The sequence below is a fragment of the Silene latifolia genome, chromosome 5, assembly GCF_048544455.1.
Source record: "Silene latifolia isolate original U9 population chromosome 5, ASM4854445v1, whole genome shotgun sequence".
Classification (NCBI taxonomy): Eukaryota; Viridiplantae; Streptophyta; class Magnoliopsida; order Caryophyllales; family Caryophyllaceae; genus Silene; species Silene latifolia.
Window position 1 is genome coordinate 31399348 of NC_133530.1, and position 23811 is coordinate 31423158.

Here is a 23811-nt window from a genome sequence, read left to right on the forward strand (position 1 = left end):
ACTCCTCCCAAGTATAGCAGGTAACCCTTAGTTTGTATATATTTCCTTAGCACTCACCTTCACTGAATCCCACCACTTGCCAGCTGCCTGCCTCAGATAGAACGCAGCCTGTTCCACTCTTATCTCATCCGGATAGTGAACCAAATCTAATATGTTCTCCATCTCTCTCAGCCAACTATCAAGAAGGTTAGGCTCCCCAACTCCCTTGTACTCTTTCGGGTTAAACCTCGCAATATAGAGGCTGATTTTAGAATGATCAACCTCCTTCTCCTTATCTTTATTCTTATCCACATTCACTTTCTTTAGGGTCTCGGTAAGAGCATCCTGGTGCTCTAACATCTTAACGATGTCATCCATGGTCATAAGCTCGGCTCTCGCGTACAAAGCGATCTTCTTGGGCGGCATCTTGAAACTATATATAAGAAAGGGTAGACATAAACACACGTACTAAACCTCAAAACATGAAAACACGCTGCCCAGAACCTACTCGATCGAGTTCCCAAACACACTCGATCGAGTAACGGCTACTCGATCGAGTGCCCCACATACTCGATCGAGTACCCAAACTTCAGACCCCAAACAGACTTTCTGATCTCTTACATACTCGACCGAGTAGCTAGGCTACTCGATCGAGTGATTTCTACTCGATCGAGTACCCCTAGTTACTCGATCGAGTACCCAAAACACGATTCGACTCAAACCGTCAAAAATCCACCCGATCGAGTCAGTCCCACTCGATCGAGTCATGCCAATTCATAAAAGCTACCCGCATGTTACGTCATATGCTAACATGCTAAACTTTATAAACCACATTATATCATAATAAACATGCTACGCATCTTTTCTACTATCTACGAGATCATTTCATCATGTTATTAAATGCCACGTTGTAAAACATTCAACATGCTATCATTCCATCAACAGTTTCCACATATTTCATTAACCTTTAACATTCTCAACCTTCAACTTCGAACATCCAACAATTAACACATTTCATCACATTCTTACACAAGTTAACCAAACACACATACGACTCGACAAACACTCCCCCCATGTGACCGGTTCAAAGTTGTAGGGCGACCCCGCGACTTTAAGACGTCTCCCAAGCCTTTGCACTAGCTCCTACAACTTTTACCCCGGTTCATTTTAATTGACTCCCTATGTTCATTAGGTTCATTGGTTACGGGTTTCAGAACCTGGCTCGATACCATTTGTAACACCCCCATACTCCAAGTGCCTTACCAGGACCACTCAGGTATGAAGACATTACCATCTCGGTTACCCGAGGCAATGATAATCAAATAACAATGAAGAAACAACGTTTATTATAAATACTTAGCGAAGAGTTACAAATCTCAAAACCAAACCAAAAGTACGATACATGTTCTCAAACCGACTGTTCTAATCGAAATGTAAATACTAATGAGCTACAATGAAGACTCCTATCGTCATGTCGTGGCATCCCGGCTATCCCGGTACTCATCTCAATACCGCTCAATATCTCACTCACCATCCCCGAATGGATCACCGCAGGTTTACAAAACAACACCGGGTCAGTACTAATCACACAATTCAATATATACTAACAATAAGATAAACAAGACAACTTAACTGTCACACACACACACTCACGCCAAATCCAATCATCTCAATCATCGATCGTCCACCTGGACCCACCACCCTCGCTGGGGGGACCGCAGCCGTACCCACCAAATCCCCGCTCCACATAGTGAGCGATAACCCCGTCCATTAATGTGCACATCCCTTCGTGGCGGGTTCCACGGAAGGCGAAACTAGGGCGTGAAGCCACTCCCGCAAGTGACCCCACTCGGTAGAGGCCACGCCTCGCGAACCATCAACAACGATCACAACCACAATCACAATACAATTATTATATCAAACAACCAAACACAATACATCAACCAATATCCCATTATGGGACTAATACGAGTAGAAAATCCTACCGGTATGCACACAATCGACGGTCTCTCTTCTTTGAATCAAAAAGCCTCCTCTATGAACCCTCCTCCTATCATACAACACATAAAGGCTACCAAATCACATACTACACATAAACCCCCAAATCTCTAAATTAGGGTTTAACCAAATCAAAGGAAAGACAATAAAAAGGGTACATAGATCTTACCCTCGACGCAAGGAACTCAACGGTATGAACAACGATAAGAACTGACCCTCCAAACTCCGGGGATTGCTAATAATGCGATTAAGAAGATGAACTTGCTTGCTTTCTCTCTTAAACAGTAATTTAGGTTTTGTAAAAGTGATTTAGAATAATGACGACAAAGCTTAAATACCTTAATCGCATAATTAACAAAACCCGAGAAAACTCCCCGTAAAACCGGCTACTCGATCGAGTACCCAAGGTACTCGATCGAGTACTCCCTTACTCGATCGAGTGCCCCAGCTACTCGATCGAGTACCCAACAGGTCAGAAACTTTTCTAAAACGCAACTTACCTTTACTCGACAGAGTAAGGCCTACTCGCTAGAGTACCCAAGACTTACAAATACGGAGTATTACAAATATAAATTAATATAATTTAATTAGGATAATCCTACGTGGCAAAAAAAAATTAAATGTGTTAAGTTGCCTTTTAACTATAATAATAATAATAATAATAATAATAATAATAATAATAATAATAATAATAATAATAATAGTAGTAGTAGTAATAATAATAATAATAATTTAATAAACATATACTCCCTCCTTAAAATTCCCTATTTTCTTTTCCGTATATTCACAATAACTTCCCTATTTCCTTTTTTGGTAAGTGTTTGTGTGGTCCAAATTTAATTGTATGGTGGAGTAGTGTATTTGTGTGGTCCAAATTTAATTATATGGTGGAGTAGTGTGTTTCCTTAATATTTGTGCCAAAATGAAATGGGAGGTTTATTGTGAATATGATGGAGTCTAATTTAAGAATAATAATAATAATGTCACATTAATTTGCCATGTCATATGTCATGTCACAATTTAATTTGCCATGTCACATTTAATTTGCCATATCATATTTGCCACGTCACAATTAATATGCCATGTCACATTAGCCTTTTAATTATATTTTATAGATGTTTCATAACAAAAAACACATTTTATTTGAAGCTTAAATATGAGAATTTCATAAGAAAAATTAACAATGAAGTTTTTAATTTTTTTTTTTTATAACATATTTTTAAAAATTTAACATACTATATTTGTACCTCTAAATATTCGAAAATTATGAATTTACATGAATTGAAAAATGTAATTTATTTTTTTAAAAATAAATTTAATTAGATGTAACATAACAATAACCATCAGATAATTATAACTTTAATTTAAGAAGAAATGAAATTATTAGATCTACTAATTTGTAGCTTTTTAAAAGTTTTTAATATTCAATTATCAGATAGTATAAATTTTACTATAAAAAAAAAGTTGAAACGTAATATTTAAATAGAAAATATTTCAATGTAGGTAAAATTCATCAATATATATTTGATTTTCGAAAAAAATGGAGATGATTTACTACCATATAATTAAATTTGGGCCACACAAAAGACGGGTACGATTAAATTTGGACCACACAAATACTTACCAAAAAAGGAAATAAGGAAGTTATTGTGAATAGACAAAAAATAAAATAAGGAGGTTTATTGTGAATATGATGGAGTATATTTGATTTTCTTTCTAATGGTGAGAAAAAAATGGAGATGATCTAAATTGAAGGAGCAGGGCCAAATTATATGTTTGGGAAAGGCGCCTGTAACGTGACATTTTCCCGCCAACGACTAATATCTAGTTCTAGGTCTACAGCAAGCAACCCACTGAAACTAAACAAAGAGAGAAAAAAATCAATCAGAAATCAGAAATGGGGAAGATAATAAGGCAAGATGTTAACAAGCAATTCCGTATGCGGAGATACACTCTCCACGCTGCCGCACTCCAACACGTCCTCGCATTTCTCAATTCCGATTCCATTGACGATCCTCACGATGCTCTCGATCTCCTCCTCGACCATCTCGATTCACAATCTCGTAACTAATTAATTCCCTTCCTCCGTTTCGGTTATTTGTTTATTTTTTGTGAGACAGTTTTAGTTAAAGGTAAATAAATGATTGGGACTGAGGAGTAATTAATTAATTAATTTGTTTTTTTTTTGTTGGCAGTTAAATCATCTAATTTGGATAAGGATACTATTGCTACTCTTATTGCCGAGCTACTTGATGGGGAAGACGAGAGTTCCGGGGGTTCTCATTCTGCTTTTCGTTTCGTTGACGCGTTTCTTATTCCTAAGTTTCGATATGATTCAATTCGGAAGAGCTTTTATGAGTAATCCACTCTTTCTGTCTTCTTCTTTTTATTTATTGCTTTACAGTTGGTGACGGAACCAGAATTTATAGTTAGTGACCTGAAATACTTGATCCTCTCAATCATTTGTTTACGGTTTTTAATATTTGTGATGGTATTTTAATTGTAGGGAAACAAATAATTGAGACGGATGTAATAGTAATAAGTTAGACCAGAAATAACATTTTTAAATTTTAAACTAAAAATTGATAGTTGCTTTTGTTCCGTCACTGTTGCCAATTAAGAGCGGCTTTGATATACTTGATCCGTTTCATTGAGTTGTATACACTGCAAAATATAGGAGGGGAATTTGGAAAAATGTACTCGTATGCCAATTTACACAAATTCTCCTATAAGACGGTCTCTCAATAGTGTTTATGTAAGACCTCTCACATGATAGGGGTAATTATCAATTTACTATTTTTTTTGGTTTCTAGGGTAGTTAATGGCATGTCTCACACATAATTATCATGAGACGGTCTTTCAATGGACCTACTATACAATTTAATGGAATGTATGAAGTAATGGACTTGGGATAAGTTGTGTCTTATTGTTGGAGTTTGTGAAAACTAGGTCTACAGGGCCGCTTCCTATTCATGGTAATGCGCCTTCAAAAGCCGCCTTATACAGGGACAGATTCCAGCTGTTGTCTCAGAGACTTACGAGAAATCCTCATTTTTCTAAGCCTGCATTTGAAGCCGATATGACTAAGTTTGGATCCTGTGAGGTCTTGCATTCTTCCCTTTAGTTTATGTCTAGCAACCTGCATTCAGAATTTCGGATGTTATCATGGTTTGTGTGTATGTTACCTCCTTCATATGAAATGTTTGGTTGGACATTTGCAGATAGTTCCAATTCAAAATCTAACATGGCAAACTGGTAAAAGGTGGATCATGGGTGTTATATCTCAGCTTGAAGATGGTCATTTTTTCCTAGAAGACCTTACAGCGTCTGTGGAAGTTGATTTATCGAGCGCAATATCCTTTCAAAACCTTTTTCTTATTCAGTATTAGATATTAGCTGCATCGTTTCAACTAGTGGCCTGTTGTAAATAGTAAATATTTTATACTTTGGACCTTTGGTAGTTAACTTTGACCTAGTTGTTAGAGATTAAAAAGTCAATTTAGACCATCAAAGGAAAGAGGAGACAATATAAATAGGTTGAAGACTTGAACGTAATACGTCCTTGATTCTCTCAAAATTTGCATATTCCTTTTTGAGTGAATTCTTGGAAAGCTTCCATTAATTGGCTGCGGTGTATGGGGGTGGATGATTGAAGGGTGGGCGGGTGTCGATTCGTGGGTGAGAGCAATGTGATAAGATGGCTGGGTTACGTGAGGGTAGGGTTGTGTTTTTTGTTTATCCTTAAGGCCTGCCCATTAAAGAAGTGGAAGGTTCAGAAAATATAGGGGAAATGGGGAATACAATGTGCAATGAGACACTGAGACAGATGATTGTTGATGTTCCGAAGGGATGTGACCCCTACATTCCTTGATTGCCTTCATGACTTGTGCTGGCCAAACCATTTCTTGAAGTTGATCACTGTTTTAAGCTAAAAAATGATACCAATATTTAGCCAATATATCAGTGTCAGATGATTTTGTAGTCGACGCTCCACTGAAACTGTCACTAGCGTCTAGAAATGAACTGCTCTCGGGCTAGTAACATATAAATGTAGTGAAATCTACAGCTAAATAAAGTCCTTGGGAAGATAGCATCTTTCCGATCAAACGTGCCTAAGCATTCTGTTTTTCTTCTAAATGTTTTGTTATCATCTCTTCTTTCCTTGACGTGCAGTACAAAATCACCACAGGTTTCTTTGCAGAGAATACAATTGTTGTTGCGGAAGGAGAGATGCTTCCTAAAGGTACTTTTAAGGTGAGTTTAATGCTTAAGTTCAAGTACTTGATATTTTGTGTCACATTAGGACAGGTTGGTTAGTTTCAAAAAGCGCCTTCAACCAGATCGCATCAGACATTCTGAGGCGCATGGAGTGCAAAAGGCGCACCTAAGGCGCATGAGGCCCACAAGGCGCAACTAGTGAGGCCCACAAGGCGCAACTAGTGAGGCCCACAAGGCGCAACTAGTGAGGCGCACCCAAGGCGCAACTAGTGAGGCGCACCCAAGGCGCATTAATGTGCAATTCCTTTTTTTTTTTTTTTAATTTTTAATTTTTACCCTTCTTTTCTCCCCCTTATCCTTAATTTTCACTTTTAAAAATATGTTAGCCCTCTTTAAAACAAAAAAGGGACTATTCTCGCACAAAATTTGATTGTAAAATATGGATGTTCTTTTGAAAAATCAGTGCGCCTCATGTGCAAAAGGCGTGCACATTTGCCTCGTGCCTTGCGCCTCAGCCCCTTGGGACCCCATCGCCTTAGTGCGCCTTGCGCCTTCTTAAATATGGATGTTCTTTTGAAAAATCAGTGCACCTCATGTGCAAAAGGTGTGCACATTTGCCTCGTGCCTTGCGCCTCAGCCTCTTGGGACCCCATCGCCTTAGTGCGCTTGCGCCTTCTCAAACTAAGGACTGGTATCTTCTGTCCTGCTTTCCTTCCCAGTATCTCATTAATTTTTTCCATGTCAGTTGACTTCCATTTTTTTTCCGTTTCTTTTCTCTCTATTACGGCCCACACACATAATGCGGATCCTGTGTTGAGTCTCTTCGCTGTTTAAATAACTGAGACTTCGTATTTCTAATATCTATATGATAAAATTGGTTTCATTGCCTTTCAGCAGTTCTTTTGAGCTGCTCTGGGTAATTTTAATTTCTTTATTTATGAAGCACTTGGAACATTACCGGTGTCATGTTCAGAAATTTGCTGGAACTTTTATGGTTTTCTTTAGAATATTTTATAAGCTTGATGCTGAACTGTACAGGTCAACACATGTGGCTTCCCTCCCATGGAGGACAGGGAGGAGTCTATCTCATTTACTTCTGGATTAGACTTTTTCGGCTCTGGTGCATCTACGAGTGAGGAGACGGTATTATTATAACTCGTTCTAAAATGAATCTTGGTTTTTTTTAGTTTGCTTTAACAGACGGCAGGACTTTTAAAATGTTGAATTTCTGTTCCTGTGAACAGAGAAAACTAGCAGAAATGGAAAAGAAGGCAGTAAATGACATGTTTGTAGTACTCTCTGATATATGGCTGGATGATGAAAAAGTAATACATAATTCACTTTCTCTTCAATGTATTTTGTTATTGCATCCTTCATTCGAGCAACTCAGTTGAACACTTGGACCTGAATGTTCCTTTTCAGACAATGGGAAAGCTAACTGAAGTTCTAGAGGGGTATGAATCTGTCGAGGTGGTTCCTTCTTTGTTCATACTCATGGGGAGTTTCTGTTCTTCTCCATGCAACCTAGCATTTCATTCTTTTGCTAGTCTTAGGTAAGCCGTTTTGCATTCCATATTGCCCCTTGCAAGTTTCCCGCTGCTTGTGCAAGTCTAGCCTTTAATGACAAAAGTTGGTATGCAGATTACAGTTTGGGAAGCTTGGGAAAATGATTGCACGATATCCTCGGCTGAAGGAGCAGAGTCGTTTTTTGTTTATTCCTAGCCCTGATGATGCAGGTGCATTTACTTATGTCAATTCATTCTCTCTTTACATGTCATCTCTGGCGCACATTTTTTCACATTGCAGTCTATACATTTATAGGCCCGTCATCTGTACTCCCGAGGCCTGCTTTGCCAAAATATTTGATAGAAGAGCTTCAGAAGGAAATTCCAAATGCCCTATTTATGACAAACCCTTGCAGGTATTCTAATCTTCTATAACCCTTTTTCTCTCTTTTCTGGGGAAGGGAAGCTATTTTGTGTAGTCGTAGTTCTTGGAATCAATTTTATCAACCTTCCTGCTGTGAGAAAAGCCCCTGCTATATTTCATTTCGGTGTATCTTGATTCTTGCCTGTAATTTAATAGAGATGCAAACTATGTTTCTTCGATTTTGCTAGTGCATGTCCGACAGTGCTATTGCATGAAAAAAATTCATGTTTTTAGTTAGAAATGTAGTGTCCAAGACTCCAAGAGTCATACTCTTGTCAAATTGTCAAGTGTTGGACAATATGCAAGAGAGTATGAAGAGTCAAAGCAACATAGGTTGCAAAGAGTTACGGAAATAAGGTTATGAATTTTCACATAATCTCTGACAATATTTACCTTGTATTGTGAGACCAGAATAAAGTTCTATTCTCAAGAGATAGTAGTTTTCCGACGAGACCTCTTGTATACAATGCGACGTTCATGCCTGATTCCCCCTTCAACAGCTGAAACCAGTGATCCTTTCGCACACGTGAGTTCATTTTTTCCCTTTTGGATTCTGTCTTTTTGCCTTCAAAAATTCTTGAATGCATACCAGTAACAGATGAATGTGTGTTGCAGTTAGTTGCAACCATCGTCCACCAGAGTCATTTGTGTCCGCTACCCCTGACAATCCAACCGATTAGCTGGAATCATGATCATTCGCTCCACCTCTTCCCAACTCCTCATACGGTATTTGCTTGTGTCATTAATTTGTCGTCTTCTATAACACAAAACAAACCAGAGATGTCTTGACATCAGATCAAGGAATAATCAATTTGCTTTACAGATTATCTTGGGAGATCGAAGTGAACAAAAGGCGTTCAATTATGGAGGAGTAACATGCTTTAATCCTGGATCATTCTCAAATGAACACACTTTTGTGGCATATCGTCCGTGTAATAGGGAAGTTGAATTGTCTGCTATTTAAGCCTCTAGTAAGAAAATTTAAAAACACTGTACAATAGTTTTACAGTAGCATTCAAATAGTTCTATAGCCTTTCTAGCATTCCTTGATGTATAAAGCATCAACGGCTGTAACACCCTTGTATGTAACCTGCTTCTATCAAAAAACATTTTTCGAGTTATGACTTATGACTAAACTTGATTGTATTTTATGCAAGAGCCATTGTTTTTCAAATTATTGTGGTCTATTTTCCTGTAAAGCCATTGTGGTGAGTTATTGATCGCAGCGGTAATTTTTCTTTTAAAAGAATGTCTACAAGGATTAATTCATGGAATTAATTTCAACGGAAACAACTTTAACAACAATGTGGATATATGCTTTAATATGTAAGTAGTCACTTCAAACGACTAGCACCGGGGTCTTTTTATGTTTTTTGTATTTGTCTTTTTGAGATTAACTTTATTATATAATTACATTGAATAAGTTGTATATACAACCAGTTGTATAATACATTAACTATTTTTTTTTTATGTTTTTTGTATTTGTCTTAGAGATTGGAGTATTATATAATCTCTCTTAAGTCGCACCTTAATACTTATGCATAGTATTGTTTGTTAATTCATCATTAGTGAACCGCCTAAATCTATATGTTGCTTTAGTTCATCCAAGTAGACTTAATGTTCCTATTATTGTTTTCCTATTATTGATTTCCATGAGGACCATGACTAATGAACACTCACGATTTTGTCCTTATTGGGAGCTATAAAGACGATTTTGTTGTTTAAGGGATTTGAACTAAGATCATGAGCAACGCTTTTATAAATTTATCAATTAAATTAGTTGAAATCTGTCTGCTCTTTTATAACTTTATCAACTAAATTATTAAAATCCACGCCTATACTCATCCAAAAGAATTGAATTTATCGGAATATCAATCAATCTAGTTTAATTTGTTTAATGAAGACACGATGGACCAAAGGAGTTGAATAGTGAGGGCGTAAGGCCCAGGAATAGTTAAGGGTAAAGCCCATATTAATTTGAGGAAAGATAGATTGAGGAAGTTGAAGAGAGAGAAAACAGGTCGAAAATGGCTTCCATCGTCAAAAACGCTCTCCAGGCGATCAAGGAAAAGGGTTTTATGAATTTCCTTCGTGAACTCAAACATGAAGGTTATTTGTAAGTCATATCTTCTCTTCTTTCTTTTCAAATCAATTAATTAATTCATTCCATCAGACCATCACCAAAATTAGGTTTTCCGATCCATATATAATACGGACTATTGTTTAAATCTAGTTGATTAATTTAATTGGTTTCTTTGATCGTTGATTTCTCATTTGACTATTTTTTTCAGGAGATGTTTGCCAGACGGCAACCTGCTGTAAGTGAATTTCTTTCTTTTTCGTACATTTACGCGCTTTCTGTATCGTAAATGGTGGATAATGTGTTAGCTTAGTGGTTAGGACGGAGTTATTGTCGATGTTAGGTCGTAGGTTCAGATTTCCTTCTCCTGCCTTGGTGGGTTGGTGGCTCCTTTACTACCAATAAATTAGGGATAATGTGATCCTAATGTTATTCAGCATTTTGAATTGCTGGCCAACTATTATGATTATTAATCGTTCATGAAGCAGTGGCGTAGTCAGAAACTCAGAATCGATATAATGTGGGGTCAATTTTAATGTAATTGCTATGTTTCTTTTTACTATGGAGTCTAAGAGAAATAAAATCTTCAAATCAAACAAATTTAGCCATAGAAAAAAGAGCCTACTGACCGAAAAGTTGTGGGATCTCAAGACCGCACTTTCCTCCATGTGGCTGCGCAACTGCATTGAAGTCATGTTATCCCTTGATTGATTTTTAGTGATGATGCTTTCTGTGCTGGGCTGCTCTATTTTCATGGCTGATGTTAATAGTAGTCCCTTCACTTCTTTGTGATCATCATTTCTCGTTATTTTTAGATTAGCTTATAAGGATCACGTAGACTAGCTACTAGCTTGTTAACTGAGGGTCTATATATGTTCAGGCAAACAAAAATCCACAACATAGGTGCAAAGGTTGTTGGTGTTGATCAATTTGGCAACAAGTATTATGAGAACTTGGATCTTCAGTATGGTGAGTCTCCTCAGTACTCCGCATTTACTCTATTCTTGCACCGAGCAATCATTCATTCACCAATTGAGCTTGTCATTTATGCTGTCCGCAAAAGGCTTATTTTGTTCGTTTAGGCCCTTTCTTTTATTATAGTTCTACCGCCCTAAAAAAATAAGCAGTAAGGGCCTGTGTAACTCAGACACGCCGCCGACACGGCTATTTAGGGTGAATTTTCCTGTTTTGTGGTCTAAATTGAAGTGTCGAAGTGTCGTGTCGTGTCGGACACCGACACGTGTCTGACACGCAACACGGCAGTTAAGTGAAGTGTCGGAGTAACATAGGTAAGGGGATAGGCTGCTTTTATTGGAAGACGGCCTATGGTACTTTGAGGCAAGAATTGAGGGTTTTAAGTGGGCTTTGTTACTCGAATGTGAAAACTGAAGGTTCAAACCTTGAATACACACTCATCTCTGTTATACTAGCGTAGGACCGTCTTATTGAAGCTCTGATGTTGTCTTCTTTTATGTGTTTTTACAGTTGATCTCTTATTTAGGCGTTTTCCACTGTCTCCGTTCAGTTTCTTCATTATTAGTTTTCTTGGCATAAATTAAGAATTTGTGGTAGAGGGGAATAACAAATGATGTTGATCCCTTCTTGTATACATAAAAGGCATGGGTAGACTAATTTGAGTTTTGAGAACGTCGATCCTTTAAGCTAGATGTGTTAGGTTGATGTATCATGAAGAAATTTCTCTGTTAGTGGTGTTTGATATCACTTTGTCCAAACAGTCAGCTTTAAACGTATGCTCACATTAACAAAAGAGAGAACCAGTCAGAAAATAACATACAATTTCACAGAGATAGATCTATATTTGAAACACCCAATGTCATGTCATGACTCATGACATAGTTGTGTTTAGAATAGCCAATGCTAAAATAAGATAGCATTTCGCACGCCCATGTTATAATGCTATGAAACTAATGTTTCTTAGGCAGTAATAATGTCAAAAATATTTCTAGTTTGATGCTTGTAACAAATGACAAAATGTTTGTGGAAGTTTTGCATTAAGCAAGATGCCTGAGTTTTGTTTATTAAATACTTTGGTAGGAAGGCACAGGTGGGTGGAGTATGCAAGCAAAAATCGCTATAATGCTTCCCAGGTTCCACCCGAATGGCATGGTTGGCTCCACCACATAACTGATCGTACAGGGGACGAGGTTATTCTATAATTTGGAATAATGTTTTGATTGATACTGTACTAATGCGGCTAAGGTTTAAACTGACTTTTATTTTTGAATTTGCTGCAGCTTCTCAGCCTCAAGCCAAGTAGGTATGGTGTTGATCACAAGGAGAACTTCTCTGGTGAGGGTGATGAATACATCTACCATTCCAAAGGCCATGCCCTTAACCCTGGTCAAAGGGACTGGACCAGGTACGAGTCCTGGCAGCCCAAGAAGGGCTAACTTGTAAATTGGTGTGGCGTTATCTTCCAACTGAGCCACCTTGTCCGTTCAATAATGTCTTGTTTGACAAGGATTGATGTTGCTGAAACAATTGGAATTATGTAACAATTGTCGCTCTCGTTTTGATTGGAAAAAAATGGATTTAATTTCTACAAACCTTGAGCGTTATTTTTATTTTCTAATCTGTATGCATTTTTTCTTTCGTGTTGGAAAAATGATTTTGTTATAAAACTTTCGGGCTGTTACATGGAACAAGTTAACTCTTTCAAATAGAGAATGTGTTGGAATAATGTAAGAGGACGAAAGTTTCTGTTATCATCCTATAACTCTGGTGATAGATGGAAATGTTCTATAAACATAAAACCCGAAAACTGGGGAGTATCATTTTAGTTGGGGCAAATACAGGTAATGTGGTTAGAATAAATGGTGTAGCAGCTATCAAGTCTCTGAGATGTTGCAGTACTGTTGCTGATATGTTCTACTAAGTTGTCTTGATACGACGTCCTCGGCATCAACGATACAATTATTTGTGTTTGTAGTAAGTGATGTAATGTGGAATGAATGAACCATTATAGCCCACGTTGTTTGATTTACACAGTCATTTGATGGGTGTTGGGACGGTTGGGTAGTGGAAATAAACAACCAACCACTTTCAAGCTTAATCAATTTGTAAGTGGTTTTCAAATAATTACTGCTTTTAAAGGCGTCTTAGGTATAGACCCTTTGCTTTTTTTTTTTTTTGAGAATACTTTTTATATTCAGACCACTTGTAATCCAATGCAATAGTCGGATTTGACCTTTATTCTAAAAGTAAAAGTAAACAATGAGTAAATCATAAGAGTAAGAATATCACAAATTTTCATTGAAGACGGACACTATCCATCACAAATTGAAGACGGATAGTGCCTCTCTCACAATATGAAAGTGGCACTATCTATGGGGTGTTCCATTTCTCCCCACTTGCCCTCCCATTTGCTTTATTGTGGGACACTATCCGTCACAAGCTTGTGACTATCCGTCACAAACAAGACGCTTTGTAAGAATATACTTCCTCTATTCAACTCCAAACTACCATATTGGTTTTTGCATACTATTCACAAATGAATCTTCAATTGCAATTTTCTCTCAATATATAAGTGAAAATATATTCTTGTGGGATCTTATTTGATTCGTCTTTAAGAGTACATTAAAAATATGTAACTTTTATAATTTTTGCATATACGTAGCTAATGATATTTACCGCGCAAAACATGCGTTGGCAAACGTGAAAAGTGTACTATGGTAGTTTGGAGTTGAATGGAGGAAGTATATGAGTACCTAGTTAGCATCCGATAAAGTCTTAAATAAATTTACTTGTAGTTTAGGATTCAATCTAAAATTGCATGGGATCTCTTCCTCTAAATAGTCACAAATTGGTATATAAAAGCTTAAGTAGTGTCTGGAACATGATATTGATTTTGTTTTCATGATTTTAATTGGAAAAATCAAATATTGAATTCCAATTTCAAATTTATAAATATACTAGTTTGAATGCCCGTGCGTTGCAACGGGATAATTAACTTATTTATAATGCAAAAAAAAAAAAAAACTTTATAAGGGTTTAATATTTACATTCTATGTCTTATGACTTGTTTACATATTATTAAAATATCTCTTTCAAAAAAAATAAAAGATTAATAAATACGTGGGTTAACTCTTATTTATAATCATATAATCACCCCACCTTATACTAATCTTTCGATGTGGGACAATTCTGCTATTTATAAGTAATATATTCACAAAACTTGGATTTTTTTCTGATGTGGGACAATTCTACTATTTATACGTAATATATATTCATCAAACCTGCATTGTTTTTCAATGTGGGACAAATAACATATTCAGAATTACACCATCTTTTTTGCACTTAGTTCGACATCCAACCAGATCTCGAATACCGAATACAGACAATTGCTACTCATTATATCTAATAGTTATGTTTAAATTTAATAATATGATCAAGTACTCTCCATTAATATTTGTACATTGTTTTTCTTCAAAAAAAATATAAACATCAATTACATACTATTAATCAAATTAACAAATTCATTCATGTATTTTTAAGAATTTTAGTTTAATTAGGGTTTTCTTGAATATGAGATATTGAGTGTTGGGTGTTGACGGTGGACGACAACGGCAGAGGCGGCGTAAGGGTGGTGTTATCAATGAAGGGAGGGGCCAGGATCGCCAGTGTAGGGGCGGCATTTCGGTCGCCGGCGGACAGAAAGGGTGAATGGTGTAGGGGGGGAAAGAATAGGTTCGACAGTGGAAGGGATGACTGGAGTCGGCGGTGGGGAAAGGTGTGGTTGGGGTCGGAAGTCGTGGGTGGGTGACGATCGACGACGGTCTATATCTATATATAAAAGAGAGTTTTTTCGAGCGATTCTAGAGCGTCCACATCATCAAAAATTAATTTAGGAAAGTTTCATAAAAAATAAAGTGGAGAATCTTTTAATTATTATAATATGTATATTTCCTATTTTATATTCATGAGAAGTTTCCATTTTTTATATAAAAACTTTGACATTTCATTTGGCAAAAAAATGTCGTTATAAAAATTATGAAGATAATATAATTAGATTCGTGGTAAAAAAATGTTATCATTAGAGTATAGATTTCATATTATTTGCACATATTAAAGATGGTGTACTTCTTAATATGAAAAATTGTGTACTTTTTAGTATGTTTTGTCACACATTGAAAAATAAGTAGGTGTGGTGAACACACTACATATAAATAGTAGAATTGTCCCACATTGAAAGATTAGTATAAGGTGGGTGATTCTATAATTATAAATAGGAGGCATACTTGGAAATCACAAATTCTTGTTTGTGATAATTATAAATAACCCATTTTGTTAATTTTATCTCACAAAATATCCGGCAAATAACTTGGAAATTGGGAAATTAGGCATCAACCCAAAATCTTTTGAGTCTCTTAAGTATTGTCTTGGAGAGCTCTTAAGTGGAGTAAATATACTACGTTTAAATAATATAATTAGAATTGTGTTAAAAAAAAATTCTATCATTAGAGTATAGGTTCATATCATTTGCACATATTTTAATTATGATAAAAATAAATAAAAAACAAACGTATGAATATTAATAGATAATATAGTATTTGCTTATTATTAAATCGAGTTGGATGTCGAATTAGGTTCAAAAAATATGGTGTACTTTTAAATATGTTATTCGTCTCACATTGAAAAATAATGTAGGTGTAATAAATATATACTACGTATAAATAGTTGAATTGTCCCACATCATAAGATTATCATAAGGTGGGGTGATCCCATGATTATAAATAGGATTTATCCTTGGAACTTAGGTATCACCCCAAATATATTGAATGTACTAATATAACGAGTATGATCTGGATCAATTATTTGTACGACGAAGAAATTAATTGGAATTTAACTTATAGATCAATTATTCTTGTTATAGACGGGTATATCCGTCTATTGGTATAGACGGGTCAAATACAATGAAAGTGGTGACATTTTTTGCTCCATCATCCTACTTATTATTTGCCCTATTAAAAAAATAGTATTATATTTTACCCGTCTCTCATTATAGACGGATAATGTCCGTCTATAATGAAAAGTTGTGCCTATAGTAATGGTACGGGACTGTTTCTTTACATGGAGACAAACATATACAGTACTATTCACTATTTGCAAAGACAGTGGCCACACAAACTATTCATTGTGACTTAACAAACAAAAACGTGAAATTAGTGTGCGGGAAAGATTTTGTTTTCATACGGCTCTTTACTCTTTAGATCTAGCTTATGGAGACAAACCTATACTATTTACATGTTTTTTTTCCCTTTTACTTGTAATAGTATAGATTCAATTATTGATGAATGATGAGTAGTAGTTTTATTTTTTTTTTGGGGAAAGAGGATTAAGGTTCTTGAGGTTCATTAATTTCCGTCCTTTAACGTTTGGGGGCTGTAAATCGAACTTATAATCATATAATCACCACACCTTATACTAATCTTTCGATGTGGGACAATTCTGCTATTTATAAGTAATATATTCACAAAACTTGGATTTTTTTTTCTGATGTGGGACAATTCTACTATTTATACGTAATATATATTCATCAAACCTGCATTGTTTTTCAATGTGGGACAAATAACATATTCAGGATTACACCATCTTTTTTGCACTTAGTTCGACATCCAACCAGATCTCGAATACCGAATACAGACAATTGCTACTCATTATATCTAATAGTTATGTTTAAATTTAATAATATGATTAAATACTCTCCATTAATATTTGTACATTGTTTTTCTTCAAAAAAATTTAACATAATTGAGATATGAAAATTTCCCGTGGTACCCCTTAATTTTGTCAGATTTTCCATGTTACCCCTACTTTTAAGAATCTGCCTATGGTACCCTTGAGGTTCCATTTTTTTGCCTATGGTACCCCATAATGTAAAGGCTGTTAAATGGACGTTATGTTTGATGCCGTGGCAATAAAATAACCATTAAAAAATAATACCCCATTTATTATTTTATTGGTACGGATATCTCTCTCTTTTAAATGAAAATTTAATTAACTATATCATTATAATATTGGAAATTTCTCATGGTAACCTTGAACTTTGATAGATTACACATGCTACCATGGACGTTTATTTTCTATTTTTTTTTTTATCATAATTAAAATATGTGCAAATGATAGGAATCTATACTCTAATGATAGATTTTTTTTAACACAATTCTAATTATATTATTTAAAAGTAGTATATTTACCACACCTACATTATTTTTCAATATGGGACATATAAAATCTATAGGTAGAAAATATAATGATATAATCTTTTAAGAGCTCTCTAAGACAATACTTAAGAGAGTCAAAAGATTTTGGGTTGATGCCTAAGTTCCAAGGATGCCTACTATTTATAATCGTAAAATCACCCACCTTATGCTATATTTCGATGTGAGAAAATTCTATTTTTTATATGTAGTATATTTATCACACCTATATTATTTTTCAATGTGAGACATATAACATACTATGAAATACACCATCTTTAATATGTGCAAATTATATGAAATCTATATATACTCTAATGATAGCGTTTCTTACCATGAATCTAATAATATTATTTTCATAATTTTTTTACCGACATTATTTTGCCAAATGAAATGTAAAAGTTTTTATATAAAAATTAGAAACATCACTTGAATATAAAATAAGAAATACAGAGTATATATTATAATAACTAAAAGATTTTCCAAAGATTAACTTAGGTTAGAAATCATTATTGTAGAGACAGTAATACAAACTCTTTTAAGAGCTCTCTCTGACAATACTTAAGAGAATCAAAAGATTTTGGGTTATGACTTCTATTTATAATCATAAGATCACCCTGCCTTATGGTAATCTTCCGATGTGGCTCAATTCTAATATTTATACATAGTATATTCACCACACTTACATTACTTTTCAATGTAGGACAAATAACTTACTAAGTACATCATTTTTTATGCACCTACTTTGACATCAACCCGATTTAATAATGAGAAAATACAATACAATACAATCTACAGTCTAATGATAACATTTTTTTTTTTTGTCACAATCTAATTATATAATTTTCATACGATACTTATTTTGTCAAATGAAATATAAAGTTTTGATATCAAAATTATAAACATTACTTTTATATAATATAGAAAATGTATATATATGGGACAGTTCTATTATTTATACATAATATATTCACCACACCTACATTATTTTTCAATGTGGAACATATAACATACTAAAAAGTACATATCTTTTATATTTATAGAATGGACTTATGGGGTGGGAGGGGACGAACAGATGCCAGCCTATTGTATTTTGTATACTTTGCTTGCCCTATAATTTTTGTATCTTTAGGTTATTGTATTTGCCTCTCCTATATATGTACGTTATTGTTAATTAATGAAATACACACCAATTACACAACTTCTACATATTTAACTAACTCGTGGTCTCGTGGACGGGTTATCTAGCTCACTTCTACACACCTTCTACATATTGTATTACTCGTAATATTTTGTAATAGTTTAATGATGAACAATTGTATGTGTAATTCTAAATAATTAGTATTGCTCCTTATTGCTATAGTGTAATGAGACGATGATTGACTGAAATGTTCTTCTATTTTACCTTAAAATTTTGGGTTAATACTTAAATTTCAAGGATGCCTCCTATTTATATTTATAAAATCACCTTACCGTATGCTATTATTTCAATGTGAGATACATAATTTAATTATTTAGACGTATTATGTTCATCATGCCTACATTATTTTTCAATGTGAAAGATATAACATACCAAGAAATACATGTCTTTTCTTAAAAAAACCACTATTGTATACATATTATTTTTCTTTGAAGGTAAAACCACTTAATCTCGATCATTAGATAGAAATCTCTACATCGTACATATAATGACTCATTAACGCTCTATTATTGCATTCAGAAGACAACCATTAGTAAAATTTTTATACCAAGAAATACATGTCTCTTCTTAAAAAACCCACTATTGTATACATATTATTTTTCTTTGAAGGTAAAACCACTTAATCTCGATCATTAGATAGAAATCTCTACATCGACAATAACCATTAACGTAAAATTTTGGTAAAATTTTTATACCAAGAAATACATGTCTCTTCTTAAAAAACCCATTATTGTATACATATTATTTTTCTTTGAAGGTAAAACCACTTAATCTCGATCATTAGATAGAAATCTCTACATCGTACATATAACGACTCATTAACGCTCTATTACTGCATTCAGAAGACAGCCGTTAGTAAAAATTTTAGTTTTATTTTTTATATCATATCGTAGATAATGATAAAAAATCTTAAGAGCTCTTTAAAACAATATTTATGAGACTCAAAAAATTTTGGGTGGATACATAAGTTCCAAATATGTCTCCTATTTATAATCATAGGATCACATCAACTTATATTAATCTTTCGATGTGGGACAATTCTACTATTTATATGTAGTATATTCACCACACCTACTTATTTTCCAATGTGGGACAAAACATACTAAAAAGTACACAATTTTACGTATTAAGAAGTACACAATCTTTAATATTTGCAAATAATATGAAATCTATACTCTAATGATAGCATTTTTTACCACAAAGCTAATTATATTATTTTCATAATTTTTTTAACGATATTTTTTTGCCAAATGAAATGTAAAAGTTTGATATAAAAATTGAAAATATAACTTGAATATAATTTAGGAAATATACATATTATAATAATTAAAAGATTTTCCACTTTATTTTTTACATCAAAAATTATACTTTCCTTTATTGATTTTTGATGATGTGGACGCTCTAAGATCGCTCGAAAAAACTCTCTTTTATATATATATATATAGATTTGAAGAACACGTGGAATTTATAAACATTTGGATTAGGTAGGCGCATGATCAAAATTTGAGAAATCCAAATTTTAAATAGTTGGAATTTACGGAAAAAATGAACCTAATTCCAATCCCGAATTTTTAGACTTTTCAACCAAATACACAATTAATTCATTTGTTTCATTTAAAGAAGGTTAGTAAATTTCCCTTAAAACAACATTATCCATCTTAGGTTTAAAATGAGTTAAATATATACCACTTGTAAATATAAGAAAACATTGGAAAAAGCAATGTATTTGTCTTACATACAAAAGTGGTATAATATTTGACCCGTTTTAAGTTTAGGACGGATAATGTGGTCTTAAATGAAAATTTGTGTTTGTTTATCGAATTATACTGTAGAATAGAATAGAATTATGAAGAGGGCTGATTTATATCGACGACGTTTTAGTAAATATCGACGACGTTTTTCATAAAAAAGACGATGACTGCCATTTTGACTTTCTCTCTCTAAAAAAATTTCTCTCAAACTCAACTAAATTAAAAACAAAAAACAACAACAACAACAATTAACAATATGTCGGATCTCGATTCAACGGTACGTAAACAACTTAATCAATTCAATATTTGCTTAATTTTCAATTTTTTTTGCGCATCGTTCATTCTATTCGATAGTTGAATTACTTGACGTATTAACTTAGTAGTAGCGAATGTTTGAATTTGTTGCGTAATTAAAAATTGTCCCCCGAAAGATGAACCATGGCCAAAAGTTGGAAACCAACGTTCAGACCATGGTCCAAACGGTGGAAATCAACGTTTGCCATGGACCAAACCATGGATTTCCACGTTTGTCATGGTCCAAACGTTGGATTTCCACGTTTGGCCATGGTCAAACGTTGGAATTCATGGTTTGGCCATGGTTAAACGTTGGATTTCTGGGTTTGGCCATGGTCAAACGTTGATTTTCATTGTTTGGCCGTGGTCAAACGTTGATTTTCATTGTTTGGCCGTGGATGAAAGTTGGTTTTCCTTGTTCGTCTGTGGTTGATCGTTGGAAAGTAATGTTTGGCCGCGGTCGTTTGTTGAGTCTCGTGTTTTAGGCATGAATTACTCGTTTTCTACTCGTTTTTACTTGTTTTTCTTTCGTTTTACGCAATTTATTTAGGTTATGAATCTTTTTTTATTGTCTTACTATAGTCCTTATTGCTTGTATTGCTTGTAACAGGAATCGTGGGAGAATTTTGGCGAGAATTCAATTGATTAAAACCCGTTGTTCGAGACTACTATAGATTTCGAAACGCGTGACAATGCTTTCAATTGGGCTCAGAAAATCGCATTCGAGAATGGGTTTGCTTTGGTTAAAGCAAATAACGGAGCTAAAAATAAAAAAAAGAACGGGTTGTTGGCAAGTTATTTTCGATGTAAAAGACATGAGTTACCAAAAGAATCGGACGATCTTGAAAAGTCAAGGAGGTCGCAGAAGTGTTCATGCAAGTTTCGTATTCGTGTCGTTCAAAATTTCGTGTCTAAAAATGATCAAGAGACGGTAGTGTGGAACATTGTAACCTCCGAGGGTGCTGGACTACACAACCACAACGTAGCCGTTTATAAGGACGAGAATCGACACTTTGCGGGATTGGACGCGGAAGAGAAGGCATATGTTAGGCAACAAACATTGGTCGGGGTTCTACCGAGGGATATTAAAAATGGTCTTCATTTGAGAACCCCCGAAAAACCTCAACTCGCAAACGACGCTTCGAGCCCTTAACATTCCGCCCAGCGGTACGGTCGTGTACGTTAGGCGGAGGCGGATCATTCATGATGGCCTTTCCTCTCTCATTTCGATCTGCCATCTGCATTAGGAAAATATAAGTTGTTAGAAAACACGTTAATCGACTAAAGATCATATAAAGTAACAAAAATCGGCAAATAATAGCATAAAACACGGTTTTTTTTTAAAAAAAATTAATTTACTGCGGACGAACAAAAAAGCCCCTTGTTTGACCACGGATGAACAAAAAAACCCCTTGCTTGACCGTGGCCAAACGTTTTTTTTTTTTTTACCATGGTCAAATTTTTTTTTTTTTTAACCGCGGCCAAACATAAAATCTGGTTGTTTGACCACGGCCAAACGAAATTTCCCAACGTTACAGCCAAACGTGAGAATTCCACGTTTGACCGCAGCCAAACGTCCAGTCCCTTCGTTTCGACCACGGCCTCAACGTGAAAACACCACGTTCGACCATGGCCAAACGTGTATTCCCAACGTTTGCCATGGTCTCGCCCCCAAATCGCTTCTAAATCACTCCCAATCCGATTTAACAACAACAAAAATCGACTCAAAATCAAGTCTATTTCGCAAACAACATCTAACAATACCAAAATTTACATAATAACAACTAATTAACATGAATTTTAAAAGAAAAACTAACAATTTCTAAACTAATTCAATTAATTTTAATAAAAACCTAACACATAACCTAATCCCCACTAAACTAAAAGAATAAGAAAACTCAAAAATTTTCCCGCCTAAATGCATCCTCATATAAGTGGGCCTATTTTTTTGTCATCTTAATTCACTACAATTCAATACATTATTGGGCGTTCAATGTGTAAGTATAATTTTTTCCAAGAAACTCGGTAGGCCCCAAACATTGATATTTTATATTAATACTACCTTATTTAATAATAATAGAATTTCCATAACTATATGCGCAATCTTTGCCACAAATAAAATATTTAGTATCCTATATATCTATACACAGAAAAGTTCTAGCTCCAAACATTATAGTGTTTGTATAAAGTATAATATAGATTATAGAGTATAATTAATACAAATAAAATCTCCAAAATCTTATGATGTATAAATAAATTTTGATGTATAAATAAATTTTGTCATTTTAAATAACGTACAAAAAATAGCTATGATCTATAAATAAATTTTGACATTAAAACTAGGTTGATTAAAGCTAAAAAAAAACAATTATATAAATAAAAAAGCGTGACTAATCTTTTCATCTTATTAATTATAAAGCTAACATGTTTTAATGTCCAATATAAAAATGTGATATTATTATTTTTATTTTGTGCTTTTTTATATATTCTCTTCATAAAAAGCACTAGGATGCTATCATTATTTTTAATAATAAAAATAGGTTCACACAAAAATAACTTAATCTAAAAGTCCTTTGAATAATAATTTTTTTTTTAATAATATTACATACTATTATAACTACAACTTATTTATGTAAAATTTAAGCTCAGGAAAGATCTCAACTAGTTTACTAACTAATTCAATTACAAAACAAAATCCAATCAATTTAATCGATTAACAATAACAATAAAGGAAAGAAAACTATTTAATTTCATAGTTTAACTCAATTACTTTCAATTTCTATACTAATTTAACAAAAAAAAAAAAAGTCACTTACCTTGTTGGTGGAAGTTGATGTCGGCGGCACGGTGGTGGCGGCGTGGTTTCGGCGGCGTGGTGGTGGCAGCGGTATGGTAGTGGTGGTGGTTGAGTGTTGGTGGAAGTTGATGGATTAATTGTTGAGTTTAGAGAGTTTAGAGAGAATAGAGAGAATGGGTTAGTGAGATAGTAGGGGCAATTGTCGTCTTTTTTTAAAAAAACGTAGTCGACGTTTACTAAAACGTCGTCGATATTTACGAATCGGGATTATGAAAGGAATGTGAGATTGAGGAAGACGTAAGCAAAATGACTTGAACCTCACACTACAATAAATAGTCCAGAGT

At 34.4% G+C, this 23811-nt stretch overlaps 2 protein-coding genes across 2 annotated transcripts; both read left to right on the forward strand.

Moving 5' to 3' along the window:
* The first annotated feature begins 3789 nt into the window (after nucleotides 1-3789).
* LOC141657182 (DNA polymerase epsilon subunit B) lies at nucleotides 3790-9298 on the forward strand. Its single transcript, XM_074464333.1, has 13 exons — nucleotides 3790-4040; nucleotides 4173-4335; nucleotides 4927-5080; nucleotides 5199-5330; nucleotides 6154-6231; nucleotides 7234-7338; nucleotides 7440-7520; nucleotides 7618-7748; nucleotides 7837-7931; nucleotides 8017-8116; nucleotides 8536-8650; nucleotides 8740-8850; nucleotides 8948-9298. The coding sequence occupies exons 1-13, from the start codon at nucleotides 3875-3877 to the stop codon at nucleotides 9086-9088; spliced, it is 1572 nt and encodes a 523-aa protein (XP_074320434.1). The 5' UTR covers nucleotides 3790-3874; the 3' UTR covers nucleotides 9089-9298.
* Nucleotides 9299-10006: 708 nt separating this feature from the next.
* Nucleotides 10007-12887, forward strand: LOC141657183 (putative NADH dehydrogenase [ubiquinone] 1 alpha subcomplex subunit 12). Its single transcript, XM_074464334.1, has 5 exons — nucleotides 10007-10240; nucleotides 10416-10442; nucleotides 11085-11173; nucleotides 12260-12369; nucleotides 12460-12887. The coding sequence occupies exons 1-5, from the start codon at nucleotides 10152-10154 to the stop codon at nucleotides 12613-12615; spliced, it is 471 nt and encodes a 156-aa protein (XP_074320435.1). The 5' UTR covers nucleotides 10007-10151; the 3' UTR covers nucleotides 12616-12887.
* Nucleotides 12888-23811: the final 10924 nt, after the last annotated feature.

Bases quoted from the DNA above. Each gene is read 5' to 3' on its own strand.
- LOC141657182 (XM_074464333.1), top strand. From the start codon at position 3,875: ATGGGGAAGATAATAAGGCAAGATGTTAACAAGCAATTCCGTATGCGG. The intron at 5,081-5,198 runs GTCTTGCATTCT...GGACATTTGCAG, and splicing joins CTAAGTTTGGATCCTGTGAG to ATAGTTCCAATTCAAAATCT. The intron at 7,521-7,617 runs GTAATACATAAT...GTTCCTTTTCAG, and splicing joins TATGGCTGGATGATGAAAAA to ACAATGGGAAAGCTAACTGA.
- LOC141657183 (XM_074464334.1), top strand. From the start codon at position 10,152: ATGGCTTCCATCGTCAAAAACGCTCTCCAGGCGATCAAGGAAAAGGGT. The intron at 10,241-10,415 runs GTAAGTCATATC...TATTTTTTTCAG, and splicing joins CTCAAACATGAAGGTTATTT to GAGATGTTTGCCAGACGGCA. The intron at 12,370-12,459 runs GTTATTCTATAA...AATTTGCTGCAG, and splicing joins CTGATCGTACAGGGGACGAG to CTTCTCAGCCTCAAGCCAAG.